Here is an 18,350-nt window from a genome sequence, read left to right on the forward strand (position 1 = left end):
ACACACATATAAAGAACACATGCCGCCTCTCACCCGAAGGACTTGTGGGGCTGGGTAGTGATGGTGTTGTGGCAGTGGCAGTGGCTGCGGGGGTGGAGGTGGGAGCTGAGGTGTTTGGGTGTGTTTGCGAATTGCTGCCTGTGGTTGAAGGGGAGGTGTCCACCCTGATGGGACCCGTCTCGTGCATTGCCTGCCGCAACCAGCGCTGTGGACCACATACCTTTTGTCAACTTTTAGCATCTATTGGTTCGGTAAGAGGTGAGAGCAAAAAATGTCACTCTAGTAAATTATATTTGTTACCTACTTGAGCATACATTTTTGAATAAGTAAATTATCACTGAAATTTAATTAGAATATGACAATTTATTCAAATAGTAAGTTCAGAAACGAGCAGTCAAGTAAAAGGAAACCAAAAACCCGATCCAATGACTAAAGTAGTAATCCAGTGGTTGCCAAATACAAACATTAGTAACCACAACCTAATCTGAAGCAAATTTGAAAATCGTTATCTGAACACAAATGGAGTATATTTTGCCAAAAATTAAAAATAAAATGTAATAAATAACTGAGGGTAAACAGGTCTGTATCAACTGACTCATAACTTCCTGTCGATTGGTAAACAAATTGCACTTTGACCAGTGAACAACCCACAACCAAGACTTGCAAGCCTACCTTCTTGGCGTTGCCTCCAGCAATATCTTGAGAGCGCCCAAAGGTGGCCGACGTACTATTCCGCCTGGTCATGTGCTCCATGGCGCTGCGAGGGCCTGGGGTGTAGGGGACAAACATTTCCTCCTCGCCGTGCTCGTCCATGGAGTCTGATCTGGCATCAGCAGCCCTCGCAGCACCCCAGTCGTTCACCAGGTACTGAAAAGATCCATCAGCCACCCACTTCATATACGTCTGTACCCAAAGCAAGAAAGGGATGAACAAAAATGTCATGATTAGAATGTGTTTCAGGGACAGGTTCAAAGTGGCTGTTGGTGGGTCGGTTTAATCAGCCAGCTTACACCGTCAAACACCTTTACTTGAACAAACTACTACATTTGCTTAAATCACGGGTACACTGTTAATAAAGCCGAAACAATTTCTATGTTAAGGGCAGACACCACAGTGAAAACAGTGATTTTTTTGTTCCCTGGTCATTTCGGTTTTCTTTCTGATTCTGGATTTTGAACCTCTTCTGGTTACTCTGATGTACTGATTTTAGATCAGAATTAATCATAAACGGTCAAAACGGCTAAATGAACAATGTATGTGTATGCAATTGTGTATTGAACAAACACAAAACAGCAAAAAAATGCGTATGTTTGAGAGGTGAATGTGAGTCAAACACATCGTCAACGGTGGTCACGTTAGCATGACTGGAATGAGTTGTCTTTTCTTTGCTACAATCAGTTCATACCGCGGACAACGGGAATTTCCGTTTACAGATTTCGCGCCGTTAGTAACAGCAACTAGAAGACATTCCAATGAGCCGAAGACAACCGATGAAGATTCCGGGAGATTCCGTGTGAAAATTTTTGTCTACTGACCAATCGAATCGCGGATATTAAACTTCGTTTATGCTCGGTCTCGTTCGGTTCGATTCGGCCTTCCCAGAATGCAATATTCTTGATTTCCGCCAGGTCTCGCCAAAGGCGATGTGAAACATCTACAGCTGCGATTTTCCTTGGATATCTTTGTGGAAACTTCAGTTTATCACACGTTTTGCCCCGATTTCAGTGCTTGACACGCAAAGGAGATAATTATCGACTAAAATCAGATCAGTTGCAGAGGCTGGCGTGACAGAAGTTTAAAAAGAAAGTGCGAGTCGATAGTGTCGTCTGCTATTGCTACGAACGAATCGGAAGATCAAGTTTGTGCATTCTTCTTCGTCCAGAATGAAAATTGGCTGGAAACTATGCTGCTTCCCTTGCAACAGCTGAGATGGAGCAAGAAATCACCACCGGTGGTGTACGTTTGAAGCACGTTGCCATGAGTGTTTTGAGCCACGACTTATTTTAGAGTTGCGGGGCGGAATGCGTACGGCAATAAGGACAACACGGAGTTTGCCATTTATGGCAACGAGAAGGCAGACCCTATATCTTTTCTCTTGAAAAAAGCAAATAAACTGCTTAGAAAAAGAACAATCAATACAAAAATGACTATGTTCAGCCATGGTGCAACTTGCATCTCCTGGGAAATCTGGTGCAGTGAATACTAGCCCAAGCAGAGCAGGGAAGATTCCAAGCAGCTGATAAGCAAGATGGTAGTAGGTATGTATTTTTTTCTTCTTTTGACAAACATGTAGAAGTTTATATACTGTTCAAAAAAAGAAACGCATAGTTGCTACTTGCCAAATTTGTTTTATTTTTCGAAAAAATTAACAGAAAATCCAATATTTAGATTATTTGTTTGAAATTTGGTATGGACACAGTTGAATGCACACACAGTTCATTTGCATCTTCAAATCAATCAGTCAATCAATACGATTGGGTGCCGAGGCTGTCAAGTCAGTAGGGGGTGTGACTGCCTTGAGCAGCAACAACTGCCCGGCACCTTCTGGGCATGGACTGGATCAGATGCCGGATATCTTGCTGTGGGATGGTGTCCCACTCCTCCTGAAGTGCCTGCAATAGATCGCGGTGATTTGCCGGCGCTTCTTCTCGCCTGCGCACACGTCTGTCCAATTCATCCCAGAGGTGTTCTATCGGGTTCATGTCTGGCGACATGGATGGCCAGGGAAGCACCTGGACATGGTGGTCGGTGAGGAACTGGGTGGTGAGTCGTGCTGTGTGCGGGCGAGCGTTGTCCTGCTGGAATATGGCATCCTGGTCAGCCAGAAGAGGAAGAGCGTGTGGGCGCAGAATTTCCTCCACGTATCGCTGGGCAGTTATGCGCCCTTGGACGTGCACCAGGGTGCTCCTTCCAGCGGTATTGATCGCCCCCCACACCATGACGCCTCCACCACCATGAACGGGTGCCTCATCCACACAGTTGGGCGCGTAACGTTCGTTTACTCTCGGTAGACCCTCCTCCGACCATCATGTCGCTGGACCAGGAAGTAGAACTCGTCGCTGAACCACACGTGTCTCCAGTGATTCCGGACGGTCCAGCGAAGGTGCTGGTTGCCCCACTGCACTCGGTTCTGGCGATGGCGGCGGGTGAGGACAGCTCCTCTGTGAGGTCTGCGAGCTCTCAAACCAGCTTCATGCAGGCGGTTCCGCACGGTCTGGTCCGATAATCGGTGTGGTCCGGGGAGAGCCTGGACAGAAGATGAGGCCGACAGGAAACGATTCCGGAGGTGGCGGAGCCGTATGAAGCGGTCGTGAGCAGCAGTTGTCGCCCTTGGTCTTCCCGCTCGTGGCAAGTCAGCAACGGAGCCAGTGGCTTGAAACCTGACCCACAGTCTACTGATGGTGCTCTGGGACACGTGGAAGTGCCTGGCGATTGCACTTTGACTTTGGCCTGCTTGTAAACGACCCAATGCAATTTGGCGGTCTTCTCTGCTCAATCGGGCCATCTTTCGTCGTTGAATTGTCGTCTGATTTCTTTGTGGCGAACAATCCGCTTTTATGGGTTTTGGAAGACATGGTGAGAGCTCAATATTCCCCGAGTTTCACGAGATTACACTGAAGCATGACGAGTGGTCATGCCAAATGAGCAATTTTGACATTGTAGCCACTGATAACGCATGCGTCACGTGCAGAGCTCACTTGTGGCAATGGACGAAAGGTCGACGACCAGATAAACATTTTCTGCAGTTTGGTGGATATCCTTGTAGCCATATAACTAAATCAACCAAATATTACAAGCTATGCGTTTCTTTTTTTGAACAGTATATATTTGTTTGGTTATGTGTGTGTGTGTGTGTGTGTGTGTGTGTGTGTGTGTGTGTGTGTGTGTGTGTGTGTGTGTGTGTGTGTGACTGTTTTATGCTGAAGAACAGAATCTAAGTAACAACACCCTGATGCAAAGAAACTGAATAGGATGCAAATTTAGTCAGTTATGTGCTGCTACTGTGAAGCTTGGTTGTCACAAGGTTTGTCAGTGTTGGGGCAAAACATCTGTTCTTTCCTCATTTATTTTCTTGAGCATATTATATATAGCTTGCTCCTGTGATCACAGTTTTCTTGTGGCTCAAACAAACATGCATTCACATGGCCCAGTGAGTAAACATTGCTTGTGGTCATACGTCCCATGCAGACCATATGGTTTCTGCATGCAATGTATGTGCAATAGCTGTAAACCAGATCAGCACTGCCTAATAGCACCATTCACATGATTTGTCAACATCTTTTTGTTCACTGCTTGACTATCAGCACTGACATATGCATGCGCCCAAATATCGTGTTACCATGTATCACAATATTAGAATACCTTTTTTCAAATGTGTGTGTGTGGGGGGGGGGGGGGGGGGGGGGGGGAGGGTCATTGTTGGGAAAATGTGAATAGCAGTATATGAGTTTGTCATAGACATATATTAATTTTGAATTTATGTTGTCTCTACAGATGCAGAAGCTGGAGAGGAGCTTCCAAAGTACCCATGGCATTGCAAGGCAATTCACAGAAGTCAACCCAAATATTGTAGTATAGAAAGTAAAGGACACTGTCATATGACTCCCTGATTATTCAAAGCAAGTCCAAAAGAGGTCCAAGATAAAAGGCTTCACTGATAACAAGTTGGGAGTTATGGATGGGCATACTTTACGCAGCGTGAACATAACGGATGACAGTTGATCATTGTGACCTTCGAACAGTTTCCTTGGTGCTTGCAGAACACTGGGTGTTGTTATTTTAAATTTTGTTGAATTTAGTTTCTGTTTTTCTTGTGGAACTAAGCAAGACTTGTTGTTTTGTTTGTGTTGTTTTGTTACATGTTTCATAAACGTTTGTGTACAAAAAATACATTTTCTTCGCGTTTTGTGTATTTTCTCAAAACTACTTTTTTGTCACTTCAAAAGCCTAAGGCTTTTTTTCTTATGAACTTGCGTTGTTGAAACTTTGCATACATCTTGAGTGTGTTATTTTGCAGAAACTGATAGAGTGATTTCTTGAAAAAAATATTTATTGAGAAGTTATACCGTTTTGGGGGGCGTTTTTTCATGAAACTCAACATCACTCACTTTCATCACTGATATTTTTTAAATGACTTGAGATATCAAAAAACGACTCTATCAGTTTCTCGGCATTGTGCTAAAGTATAAATAACAAGCATCAAAACAAAATTTCATGCAGTTTTAAAAAAGCCTTAGGGTTTTAAAAAGGGGCAGTTTGGCGGCCATCTTGGACTGCTACCATGGCAACCGATGGTCCAAATTTTTATTTTTTTTCATTTTCTCAGGAGATGGACTGAGTACTTAAATTCTGAAACATTTGTTGACCCAAGAGTTAAGAAACAAAAAAAATCACTTTTAACACCAGTGCCTCCCCTTAAATGCTAATCTCTAGAACTTCCGATTAGTTTACAATTGTGCATTTGTTGATTTCTTCCTATTTCATGCACAAAATCTGCCACAACATAACGCTACATACGCAAACTTCAGAACAACTTGACAAATGATCAAATTTAATCAAGCATCTACAGGTCCATTCAGGTACCTTCTTTTTCTTGATGAACATGTAGGAATCACAGAAATCAGGGGTGGCGGCATCGAAGTCAGGGGAGGCGGTGTTAGGGGCCGAGTGACAGGCGACTGGGATTGGTGGTTCCACTGGCTCCTCCTTCACCTCCACCCCTACTGCTACCACTGGCACCGGCTCTGGGAGCATCCTCACTGGACTTCTGTACAGAGGCTCTATGGCGCTCATCACCCGACTGCTGCGCCGCTTTCGCTTCACACGCTTGTTCCTGCAAATTACAAAGCAAGTCAACCTCATTGAACATGCATTGTTCTAATTTTTGAGACAAATGATGTCTCTATGCCTATCTAGTACTCTTCAGTCCCACTTTGCTTTTGACTTCTAAGGGGCTGCTCTGAGTGATCTGCGGATAACGCAACACAAAACCTAGCTTGCACAGTGATACGGCTACAATGCATATGGCACCTGAAAATGCAATAGCTACGCAAATTTTGCCATGAGCGTGACCCCCACTTCGGTGGTTCTGTAATACAGACTTTATTTACGCTGATCATTTCACTTCGCAAGGGAAGTGCTTGCCATGGTCTGGACACTGTTTCCACAATAACAAAGGTTAAATATCTCAAGATAACACACAAGGCTTACAAACTGCATACCTGGCTGTTTTCTGAGGAGATTCAATGATAGGTGGTGGGTCTTCAAGTTTGATTGTGACCTTGATCTCTGTCTCCAGGTGATGACTGTTGACATCTGGTGGTGGTGGTGGAAGCTCATTTGCTTTGTCTGTTGCCGTTTCTGACAAGTTCCCATCGCTGGTTTCAGCAGCCTGGGTTTTCTCCCCAGGTTCGTCCTGTGAATAAATCAAGGCCATGATTATACCAGTACAAGGTGATGAATGACACACTATCTTCCAACAAAAACAGAAAAGTTCAAAACCAAATGTGAATCAACTCACCTTTCCATCATGTTTTTTGTCCAGTCGCGCAAGAGCCTCTTTCCGTCTCTCTTCCCGCTTGGCCATCTTCTCAAAGGCTTTCATGATGGCTTCTATTTTTTTCTCTTCTCTTGTTTGCTGAAACACAAGTCAACTTGAAAATGAGATATAACAAAATCAAAACTGAACAAGCAGAATCAACCTCAGAAATCAACAATTGTGTATGCCAACTGGCAACAAATGAAACAGGAACAAAAGTCAACACGTCCAGAAAGAGTTGAAACCCAATCACACTTGCAATTCAAGTCCAGTTTAAGGGCAGACCGGGTAGGCAAAATGAGTTATTTTTGGTCTCATACACCTTTTTTGGGTTGTTGCATTTTTCACACCTTTGAACATCCTGGAATGCATTCAATAATCTGCTTTTGTCATTTTAGACATGTATTCATGTAAATAAAACCATTTTCAAACCGATGTTTTGTTGTTTTTGTCTGTGTTTTATCAAAAAAATCGAAAAAATGGTCTACTTTGGATACTCCGTGCTGGTAAATGTGCGCACATGACATGACCCTTCGCTGTTCAAACTGTGTGGAAATTTCCGTTCTTCAAGATGACGTCATCACCGTTGGGGAATTTCCGTTGACATAGGCACAAAGAGAGAGAATCCGTTCCAACCGAAACCCCGGAATTAATATATGCAAATATATGTAGGTCAAAGGCATTTGGCGCAAGCGCAGTAGACAACTTATCAGTCCCCCGGTGTCAACAAATCCATGACTTTTTCACCGATTCAGCAGCATTTTTCAAAGTTTTGAGCTGCGGAGAACAACCCTAACATTGGAAATGTTCGGCATAGTGGCAAGAAATATCAGAGAAAGATGAACCAGCAGCAGCGAACAGTAGAAGGAAGTAACAACACTCCGAAATGAACCAACATGATCGAATTGAAGCAGACGACATTCTAAGATTCTTGACTCGACGAGGTGGGTTTTGCTTCTTTCTCTTTTCGATCTTGTTTGTTTTATTGCACATTGTTATGTTGTTGTTGTTGTAAGAATGTGTTAGGGTTTGCAGGTAAATGATAAACAGTTTGTGTCTGAAGTATTTTGCGGGTTTCTTGATCCAATTTACTGACCATGCCGCCGCGCCGCACCCCCTCCCTCGATCATCTCTGTGATATCGTCTTCACAACCCCTATTTTATTGTTCTTCGCTGGCCAGTCCTTGAGAGCTTACTATGGTGTAACATGTCATCATTATTCTTTGTCTGGGGTCAAACTGAGAAGCAGCATCTGAGCGATGTACGACTGACACAGTTTCTGTTTCTGGTCATTGACCGTAGGAAAATAAGTACCCTACTAGAGAGCGTTCTCTAATTCTAAAGGATTGGTTTACACCAGCATGGCTGACCAACCTATCATTGACAGCAATATTGTTGTCAAATCTTTTCCATTAACTAAGGAATAAAAAAAATAGATCCAATTTACTTCACCAAAGAAAAAAAAGTTAAACTAAAGGACTGGGGATGCAACTCATCATCATGAATCAAAAGCATAAAGATCACCTGCAAACAGTGCTAGGTTTAGGAAATCTGAAAATGTATACACACACACAGAACACACACACACACACACACAAAACAGACAACAGACAAGAAACAAGCAAATACATAGCAAGTGTGATGAAATAAATTAATTTTAAAAGAAAAATATGAAAAGAAAGAAAGAAAGAAAGAAAATAATTCAGCTAGTTTCAGTATTAGTTCCTGTGTGTATGTGATTGTGTGGTTACTCAAATCCCATAGTAAACTTGACATGTAAATTTTGTGATAGGGGCCGGTATGTATATATATGGGATAACCTTCTGTGAGGTTTAGTGTGTGACAGGGTGAGAATACTTTGATTTATTTTGCTTTTTCGTGGCTGCTTTTATTTTCAATTATTTATCATTATATATATTAAAACATACACTTTTTTGTCATTAAGTTGTGTGTGTTTGGGTATTAATAAGTAGTGCAAATCCACATGTAATGAGTATGAGTCACTGTTAAATTAATGAATGTCTTTTGTGTGTGTGTGTGTGTGTGTGTTCGTCAACCGACATATGTGGGTATGAGCCGCTGAGGTGGTTGTAAGAAAACCCGCCTGGTTCAGTGGTTGGGGGCTGATTGGGATTTCTGATTTACCGGCCTTAGCCAAAAAGTTGAGGTACACCCCATGTAACATGGTCATTTGCAAAATAAAGTACAAGCACTTGTTGACATTTATATTGAGTCTTAAAATTTGCAGCTTATTACAAACAAAAACCATGGACAGTTGTATCAAATATTAAATCAGTGTTTGTGTATTTATTAGGTTGGAGCAAGGGGAGAGCCAGTCCTCCTGTGGTGGCAGCGAGGAGAAAGATTGACCTGATGGAAAAGTTTGCTAAACCGGAACTACCCTCTTCCACAGCAGAAACATCAGCTTTGCCATCTTCTGACCAACCATAAGAAGATACAGATACTTTGCCATCTTCTGACCCATCACAAGCAGATATGGATACTGGTACTGTGCAACGTCACTCCGCTGACATGTGTTGGGCTTTTGTCAACATTGATCAGCTCAATCTATTGCTGAAAGGTCTATATCCTGTACTGAATGCTTGTCTGATAGCAGTCTGATTATGAAAGAAGGTGATGCATCACCCCAAGGATTTGCACAGGCCCTGCATCTGGAGTGCATATGAGTGTCCATTCAAGTCTGCAGTTGTTTACTCTTCTCCCGGTGTTTGCAACGCTGCGGGTGGTAAAGTTGCATTTAAAATAATCCGCGTATGACCATGTTGGTACATGGAAAGGGACATTCAGCTTTACAGAAATTTGCTGCAGTGTTAGGATTGAGCACAGAAATACTGTAATTAAAATGTTGCAACTTTTGAATGGCTTGATAGCTTTGTTCCATTTGTGTATATATAATTATGTAATGTTGTTGATGATTTTGTGAAGCATCATTTCTATGCAATGGAATAAGAAATCAGTGCATCCGTTGGGTTTTTATGAGTCTGACAGTTTGGTTCTGATCAATATTTTCATATCAGCACAAACACAGATAATTGACTTTTTTAATGTTTTCATATGATTTTTTTTTAAATCAAAAAAATCTGATAATTTGATTATCAAATCATTTCCCCTTCATAGTTAAAGTGTTATTCTGGTTAAAAAAAACCACCCCATTAATTCAAGCTCTACTGTGGTACTAGTTTACCGGGGTACTAGTGAGACTCTTTTACATGCTGTTTTCTCTACATGTAATTTGAGACAAAATGTGGTAATTAAAATGTTGTAACTTTTGAATGGCTAGATGGATTTGTTCCAATTTTGTATATGTTGTTTATGATTTGTGAAGCACCATTTCTGTGCATGGAATAAGAATACAGTGGATTCCTTGTGTTTTTATGAGTCCGACAGTTTCGTTTTGATTCATATCTGCACTAACATAGATGAGTTTTCAAATGATTTTTTTAAAAAAGTCTGGATAGTTTGATCGTCAAATCATTTCCCCATCATAGTAAAGTGGTTATTCTTATAAAAACATATCAATTCAGGCTGCACTGTGCTACTAGTTTGAGGTACTGGTTGGAATCTTTCAAATGCTGTTTTCTCTGAATGTAATTTTCAGACAAACATCTGTAATTAAAATGTTGCAACTTTTGAATGGCTTGATGGATTTGTTTCATTTTTGTTTATGTTGTTTATGATTTGTAAAGCGTCAGTTTTGTGTATGGAATAAGAGTTAAGTGCATTGGTTGGGTTTTTATGAGTCTGACAGTTTGGTTCTGATTCATGTTTTCATATCGGTACAAACAAAGATGGTTGTTTTCATATGATGAATATAAAAAAAATCCTGATAATTTGATTGTCAAATCCTTTTCCCTACATAGTAAAGTGGTCATTCTGATAAAAACATATGAATCCAGGGTGCACTGTGCTACTGGTTTTTTTATGTACTGGTTCAAATCTTTAAAATGCTGTTTTCTCTGAATGTAATTTTCAGACAAAACGCTACTATTAAAATGTTGCAACTTTTGAAAGGCTTGATGGATTTGTTCAGTTTTTGTATATGTTGTTTATGAGTTGTACAGCATCAGTTCTGTGTATGGAATAAGAGTTCAGTGCATTGGTTGGGTTTTTATGAGTCTGACAGTTAGGATCTCATGTATTTTTCTTATCAGAACTGAACCGGTAACTGAAAATGCTAAATTAAAATAATATATTGCTTAGAAATGCTTTTCGATACACAGAATTATTAAACACACACATATTGCTGCAAAGAAGAAAAATTGGATCAAAACATGCACTGGTTCACAAACTGCAACATTTTAAAACAAGAGGCGAAGCCTTCAAGGCTCACGTAAGAAATCGACAAACAGTAACACAAACTCAATCACTCCGTCACACACACACACACACACACACACTCACACACGCACACACACACACACACACACACACACACACACACACACACACACACACACACACACACACACACACACACACAGAAAGAGCATAGGTGAAACTGTGCAAGAAAGCGAGACACTAGATCTAGATCTGTCTGTCTGCATGTAGCCTACTTACATGGACACGACTGCCAAATAGTCTCGGCCCGCTCAAAATAACAATCACCGAGACTTTCAGTAATTCCATCGCGTGACGTCTAACCCTCGTACGTCATAATGTGACGTCAATGTAATATGACGTCTTCAAATGTTAAAGTTTCTACCACAGACATACATACATACATACATACATACATACATACATACATACGCACGCACGCACAGACAGACAAAAGTTAGCATCGCATAGGCTACACTTCGTGAGCCAAAAAGCACATTTTATAACGTTTTTCTCACATTTTGGTGAATAAAACCCCCAAAAATTGCTTTTCACTCAAAATTTAAAATGGTTTCCCTTAATTAGGTTATTCTGCTTGCAAAAATCAAACAAGCAGCAAGCTGTTTCCAAAATAAAAAAAAAAGTGCTTGCCTACCCTGTCCCCCCTTAAGCACAATCAAAAATATGAAACAACTCCAGAGAAAAGATCAATCTGGCTACCTAACCCTACATACAAACACAAATTCTGAGATGAAACCTGAGAACATTTAAAAAAATAAATGGGCTCGGGATTCAGATCTCTAAAATTTTATGTTCTGTTTCTCCTGCCATTTTCCCTTGTTTGAGGTTTGAACAATCCAGAAATTCGATCAGAAAGTAAGTGTTCAAATCAGGAATTCCTGATTTCGTGATGGGAACTTTCATCCAAGAATTATAAACTGAAATAAACATTTCACTGAAAACTTCATACCTTTTTCTTGGGACACTCTCCAGCTGACTCTGCCTCTGATTCACTAGCATGGCCTGCAGCAGAAGGATCGGAGGACTGGACGTCAATCACTTGGATGTCTTCCTGCACAGGAGCAGACTTGGCAACAGGTTCCTTATTCACAGAGGTTCTGCTGGGTTTGACGTCTCGCTCTTCTTTGGCGTCTGATGCCGCTCTGCTCGACCTTCGTGGGATGGAACTTGTCTTTGCTGGTTGGCAAACAGGCTGCAAAATGTAAAAACATTCTTGACTATGTTGAAGGGGGTTGTCTGTACAGCTGAGACTATTTGGCCGCAAGCTTTAAAATATCAAGTAAGACTGGCAGTGGTGTCGTGACATCAGAAAATGCAGTTCTCACAATGTGTCTGAAAACTTTAAAATATCGAAGAACGGACTTGAATACAGATGATTTTGGGTGTATTTCTTTTTAAATGTGATGCATTTTCTGTTTCAGTTGTCTGCAAAAATACTGCAAAACAAGCAATTATTCTTATTTTTTTAAGGACAATAAAATCTTGAGTCCAAGTCGTGAGTTATTTCTGAGACTCAGCCCTCGTTTACTCCACTTCACTACTGCTATGTACACAACACCATAAGTACTTACTGGCGGGCTGTCCAAGGAAGCAGTGCTATCCACAGAGACTGAACACTCATCCATGGTGAAGGACAGCGGGGTGACAGATGCCGGACTCTTCACAGGACTGCTTTTCACAGGAGACTTGCTCCCACTGGCCGTTTTCATAGGACTGCTCTTGCTCTGGGAATTCCGCCGCACGCGACCCTCTCCAGAAGCCTGTCGTTTCCGCTTTGGTTTATCCGGGGACCTACAAATACAGAAAAAAATTAAATGCATTATTGTGGTTGTCAAACATTTTTATTTTTATTCAACACCAGTTAATTCCTCACATGCTTGAGACACAATAATTTGCAGTTAAGACACGAACTCCTCACACAAACATCACTAGCATTTTCCTTCCTTCCTCTACCATTCTATCGATCTCAAAAATGTTCAGCAAAATCATTTAGCATTACAAGTCATAAAAATTTATACTAATTTTCTTATTTATTTATACTTACCAACACAATGTTATTTTGCATGTTACCCTTAACAACCGAAAGGAAAACGAAAGTGAAACTAGAGTTATACCCCAGAGTGACCGCCCCTTACCGGGTGGCGCTAGTAGCGCTTGGCGCCAAAACTACGTCATCCGATAACGCGGGCGCGTCATCTTCACTTCACCATTGAGCTGAATAGGCATGTGAAGAGGGGAGGAGGGAGGGAGCAATAAGAATAACATTGTGTTGGCAAGTATAAATAAATAAGAAAATTAACATAAATTTTCATGATTAATTTAGATTTACCAAGCACAATGTTATTTTGCATAGAACACCACCGAGGAGGTTGGGATCCCATGTCCTATTACTTCAAATAAGAAAAGGTTTTCAGAGCAGGGGTAAGGAAGAGGTGCACGCGCAGTGGACACCTAAGGGCCTTGCCCTTGTCTGAATGACCCAAGAGGTTGAGAAAATCAACGAATCTAAGGCAAAAAACACTCACCTAAAGAGAGACAAGGGATTGGGCGAGAATGGCTTTCTTGATGCCATAGGTCTCGTCTCCCCGTCGAGCCGAGAACGTACGGAGGTAGAAGTCTGTGAAGGTAGACACAGACCTCCAGTAGGCTGCGTGCATGACTTGAGCCAGTGGAACCCCCCGAACGAAACTGAGTGAGGAACTAACGGCCCGGATCTCATGCGCACGAATTGGCGTCGTTCGTGTCAGGTTAGCATTTTTGTAAATCTGCTTGATTAAGAAGACTAACCAGCGAGCAATCGTCTGCTTGGAGATATCTCGATCTATGTTGGGAAGAAGGGAGATAAATAAGGCTCGCTTAGCGGCCCTATGAGAAGCAGTGCGGCTAAGATAGGCCTTTATGGCCCGAACGGGGCATAAAAACCTATCCAAGTCATCAGAGTCAAGGTCCCGAGCGAGAGAGGGAATGACGAGAGGGGCTGAAAAAACGTCAGCCAGTTGGTTTTTTGCCCTGAACTCAGGCAAAAAAGAAAGAGTAATGGAAGAGAGGTCAGAGGCAAACTTGACATCCTGTGGGAGACCACTGATGGCGTGGATGCCGCTAACCCTGCGAGAAGTCGCGAGCGAAACGAGAAACACGGTTTTAAGAGTGAGATCCCGGAGGGAGGCAGAGCTCAGAGGTTCGAACGGCGGAGACCTCAAGGCGTTAAGTACAAGAAAAACGTCCCATTCAGGAAAAGAGACCGTTTTGCGCACGGAACGGTTTTTAATACCATCGATCAGGTTGGTGATGAGGGAAGAGTGAATGAGGTGGAGAGGCCTAACCCCTGTGGCAGCTGAGATAGTACTGGTGATCGAAGATTTGTACCCTAAGAGAGTGCAAGCTTTGAAACCTTTCTTCAAATGAAGAGAGGAAAGAAAATTAGCCAACTGAGCAGGAGAAGGCTGTAAGGGATCGAATTCCAGTCTGGAAGCAAAGGCCACCCAGGTGGACCAACGAAGGGAGTAGAGATTGTTAGTCGAGGGGCGCCTAGCGTCAAGAGACAAGGAAATGGCGTGAGACGAAAGGCCTAATGTTCGCAGCTTTGACCGCACAAAAGCCAGACGGTCAGGCGGAGGGAGTCGGGAGCGGGGTGAGGGATGCCCGATCGAGGCTGCAGAAGACTGACCGAGTCGAGGTTGAGGTCGAACGGGGGAACGTGGGAGAGCGCGGCTAGTTCGGGGAACCAGGTTGCCTTGGGCCAAAAGGGCGCGACCAAAAGCAGTGTGGGCCTCTCCTGAGCGTACTCTGGTCGAAGCCAGTGGTAGAGGAACGGCACCAGGCCGTGTCGGGGACCGAGGCATGGTGAGAGGGGGTATCCCATGCCGCGGCCCGGGCCACGACCCGACCCAAGTCCCCAGTCGCGTTCACGTGAGGACACGGGCCCCGTGCTGATCCGTGGCCCGCGCAGTGTCCCGCGCCGCTTCCCCGGCAGGGCGCGCGGCGTGGGCAACATCCTGAAGTGCGGCCGCGTCCAGGCCCGTGGCCCGGGCCCCGTCGAGGCTCGCGGCCCGGGCCGCGTTCAGGCACGTGGCCCCGTCGACCGCCGTGGTCAGTCCCTCCGATACCCAGGCACAGCGAGAGGCTGTGTGTGCCTGGTAGGAGGACGCATCCAGAAGGCCAGCGGCCCGCAGAACCTGGCAGGCAGCGTTGATTGCTGCAGAGGACGCTGCGGGGAGGTGGGAGGCAGTGGAAGGGAGCGAATAGACCGCCGCCAAAGCCTCCGAGACCTGACCCCGCAGCTGATCCCGACCTTGACCCTGAAGACCGGGGGGCGGGGGGTAGTCTGGCACCACCGGACTACACATCAAGAGTCCCGAGGGGGGCTCGCTCTGGAGAGAAGGAGGGGGGGGGGGGGGGGTAGAACGCCCGAGCCTGCCCCCAAAGGAGGGTGTGCGGCCGTAGAAGGAGGGTCCGGGGTTGAGCGGCCCGAAATAGGCGCGCTCCTTAACCGACGCTGAAGGAGGGCCAATTTTTTCTCCTTCGTGCGCCTTTTAAGGAGGGCGTTGGGACTAGGGTCCGGACTGGGGACCCAACGTCCCGTTCTGTCCCTGACTTGGTCAGAAACCCGAACACCTTTACCAGACATATCTGATAAGTTCTTTCTAGTGGGGATCTATGTAAGAACCTAGAGAAAGAAAACGATAGGGCAAGAAGGGAAATCGAGCAACAAGCAGACGAAATACGCAGTCAAAAAGGCAGAAGAAAGAATAAAAATTTTCACTTCCCTGCGCTTAGACGACCGGTCGCTCAAGAAGACCCACAAAACCACACAGTAATCCCACACAATATGACGGAAAAAGAACCGAGGCACAGTAGAACAAAGCACTTCCTCTTCTTATAATCCAAGAAGAAAAAACACAGACGCTAATCCAATCGGTGAAAAAATCCAGAAAAAACTAGATCCAGAAAACGCGGACGATGTAATCTTGTCAGCGAAAAAGGGTGAAGTGAAGATGACGCGCCCGCGTTATCGGATGACGTAGTTTTGGCGCCAAGCGCTACTAGCGCCACCCGGTAAGGGGCGGTCACTCTGGGGTATAACTCTAGTTTCACTTTCGTTTTCCTTTCGGTTGTTAAGGGTAACATGCAAAATAACATTGTGCTTGGTAAATCTAAATTAATAGGTCAAATATGAAGAAAACAGAACACGTATTGACTTACTTCTGGGCCAATTTGATTTTCTTCCAAAACTTGGCAACAGGACAGCTTACTTTCCCACAGGCACATTCAACACTGGTCGCCCTGAAAATCAACAACAAACTGAACACCTACCACCGACAGGTCAGGGCATTTCAGAGAGAAAGACAACTCAGTATTAAAGAAAAATAAATAAATTAAAACAATTTCCCTCTTTGTCTTGCACCACTGCAAAAAACTGCAAAACTAGGTACATTTGTGCTAACTATTTTTTCACAGAAGAATCTTTCTTTCTTTATTTGGTGTTTAACGTCGTTTTCAACCGTTCAAGGTTATATCACGACGGAGGGAAGGGGGTTGATGGGATAGAGCCACTTGTCAATTGTTTCTTGTTCACAAAAGCACTAATCAAAAATTTGCTCCAGGGGCTTGCAACGTAGTACAATATATTACCTTACTGGGAGAATGCAAGTTTCCAGTACAAAGGACTTAACATTTCTTACTTACTGTTTGACTAAAATCTTTACAAACATTGACTATATTCTATACAAGAAACACTTAACAAGGGTAAAAGGAGAAACAGAATCCGTTAGTCGCCTCTTACGACATGCTGGGGAGCATCGGGTAAATTCTTTCTCGTCCCAACCAATATGGGACTCCCCCTAACCCGCGGGGGGCACAGAAGAATCACTTACGTGTCTTGATAGTTGAAGTCAAAGGGAATTGTGATCTCTGAACCCTTTGCAATTTCTTTCTTGGCTTGGACAATGAAATGAAGGTTCCCGTTGTCTATGATGTGGCACATCTGCAGAAACAAGAATGCACACATTCATAAGCTTGTCCATCAAACCTCTTATCCAAGAAAAAGACAAATCACAGTCAGAAAGAGGAAGAAAAAACTACTTTAACAAATTCAGATATTGTTCACTTATTCTATGAATATGCCCTGGCATAAGAAGCTGTAGTTCTTTTATTTCATTTTATTGTCACACAGCGATATTATTTCAGACAAAAAAACAGATCACATGTATAGATACACAAGAAACACAAGAAAAGAAAGAAAACCTACCTCAGCATTAGGGGTGCAGGATCTTCTAATAAAGCGAGCATCCCCACCAAAGGCACTGGCGTCGATACAAAGATCCAAGCCCTCGAACTTGGAGTAGTACAACACATAAGGCTGAGATCTGTAGATAAAAAAATCTTTTGTAATACTGCCTGATGCTCTCAACTGAAGGATTACAGCCAGATGATCTAACATAAACAATCAAAACTGAAAGTACAGCTAATGTTTCACCTCACAATCTGAAACCATAATTCAGGTACCGCAAACTAGGCTGTTGTTTGGGCTTAAAATGAATGAAATTCATACAATTTTCTTGAAAATTAAAAACTATAGTAACAAGAAGGGCAAAGCCCATAGACTCACATGCTTGACCTTGACCTTTACATGACCTTGACCTTCAGGGTCAAGGTCAAATAACTAAACCTAGCAATGACATACACTAAGAACTGCTTTACACATTTTTCCTACCAAAATACATGTGACCTTGACCCAAGGTCAAGGTCATCCAAGGTCATGCAACACAAAGCTGTTAATTCAAGACATAGGAAGTACAATGGTGCTTATTGGCTCTTTCTACCATGAGATATGGTCACTTTTAGTGGTTCACTACCTTATTTTGGTCACATTTCATAAGGGTCAAAGTGACCTTGACCATATGTGACCAAATGTGTCTCATGATGAAAGCATAACATGTGCCCCACATAATTTTTAAGTTTGAAACAGTTATCTTCCATAGTTCAGGGTCAAGGTCACTTCAAAATATGTATACAATCCAACTTTGAAGAGCTCCTGTGACCTTGACCTTGAAGCAAGGTAAACCAAACTGGTATCAAAAGATGGGGCTTACTTTGCCCTATATATCATATATAGGTGAGGTATTCAATCTCAAAAACTTCAGAGAAAATGGGAAAAATGTGAAAAATAGCTGTTTTTTTAGACAACATTTATGGCCCCTGCGACCTTGACCTTGAAGCAAGGTCAAGATGCTATGTATGTTTTTTGGGGCCTTGTCATCATACACCATCTTGCCAAATTTGGTACTGATAGACTGAATAGTGTCCAAGAAATATCCAACGTTAAAGTTTTCCGGACGGCCGGACGGCCGGACGACTCGGGTGAGTACATAGACTCACTTTTGCTTCGCATGTGAGTCAAAAATTGAACACTCAAATAGGTTACTATACAGAATACTTTATTGCCCAAGGTTGG

The 18,350-nt window shown here is 43.1% G+C and overlaps 1 protein-coding gene across 3 annotated transcripts in view; it reads right to left on the bottom strand.

Annotated features, from left to right (window-relative positions):
* The window catches only part of LOC138964412 (inactive histone-lysine N-methyltransferase 2E-like), a 66,060-nt gene that overhangs the window by 25,312 nt on the left and 22,398 nt on the right, over window positions 1-18,350 (bottom strand). For all 3 annotated transcript variants that reach the window (XM_070336362.1, XM_070336364.1, XM_070336361.1), the window contains exons 12-21: window positions 17,145-17,262; window positions 16,771-16,880; window positions 16,100-16,180; window positions 12,469-12,688; window positions 11,847-12,089; window positions 6,521-6,637; window positions 6,222-6,415; window positions 5,584-5,833; window positions 673-867; window positions 34-205 (exon numbers count right to left, since the gene is read on the bottom strand). In XM_070336362.1, coding sequence (XP_070192463.1) covers window positions 34-205; window positions 673-867; window positions 5,584-5,833; window positions 6,222-6,415; window positions 6,521-6,637; window positions 11,847-12,089; window positions 12,469-12,688; window positions 16,100-16,180; window positions 16,771-16,880; window positions 17,145-17,262 — 1,700 coding nt within the window. The remainder of the gene's footprint in view (window positions 1-33; window positions 206-672; window positions 868-5,583; window positions 5,834-6,221; window positions 6,416-6,520; window positions 6,638-11,846; window positions 12,090-12,468; window positions 12,689-16,099; window positions 16,181-16,770; window positions 16,881-17,144; window positions 17,263-18,350) is intronic.

This window comes from Littorina saxatilis, linkage group LG4 (genome assembly GCF_037325665.1).
Source record: "Littorina saxatilis isolate snail1 linkage group LG4, US_GU_Lsax_2.0, whole genome shotgun sequence".
NCBI classification, from domain to species: Eukaryota; Metazoa; Mollusca; class Gastropoda; order Littorinimorpha; family Littorinidae; genus Littorina; species Littorina saxatilis.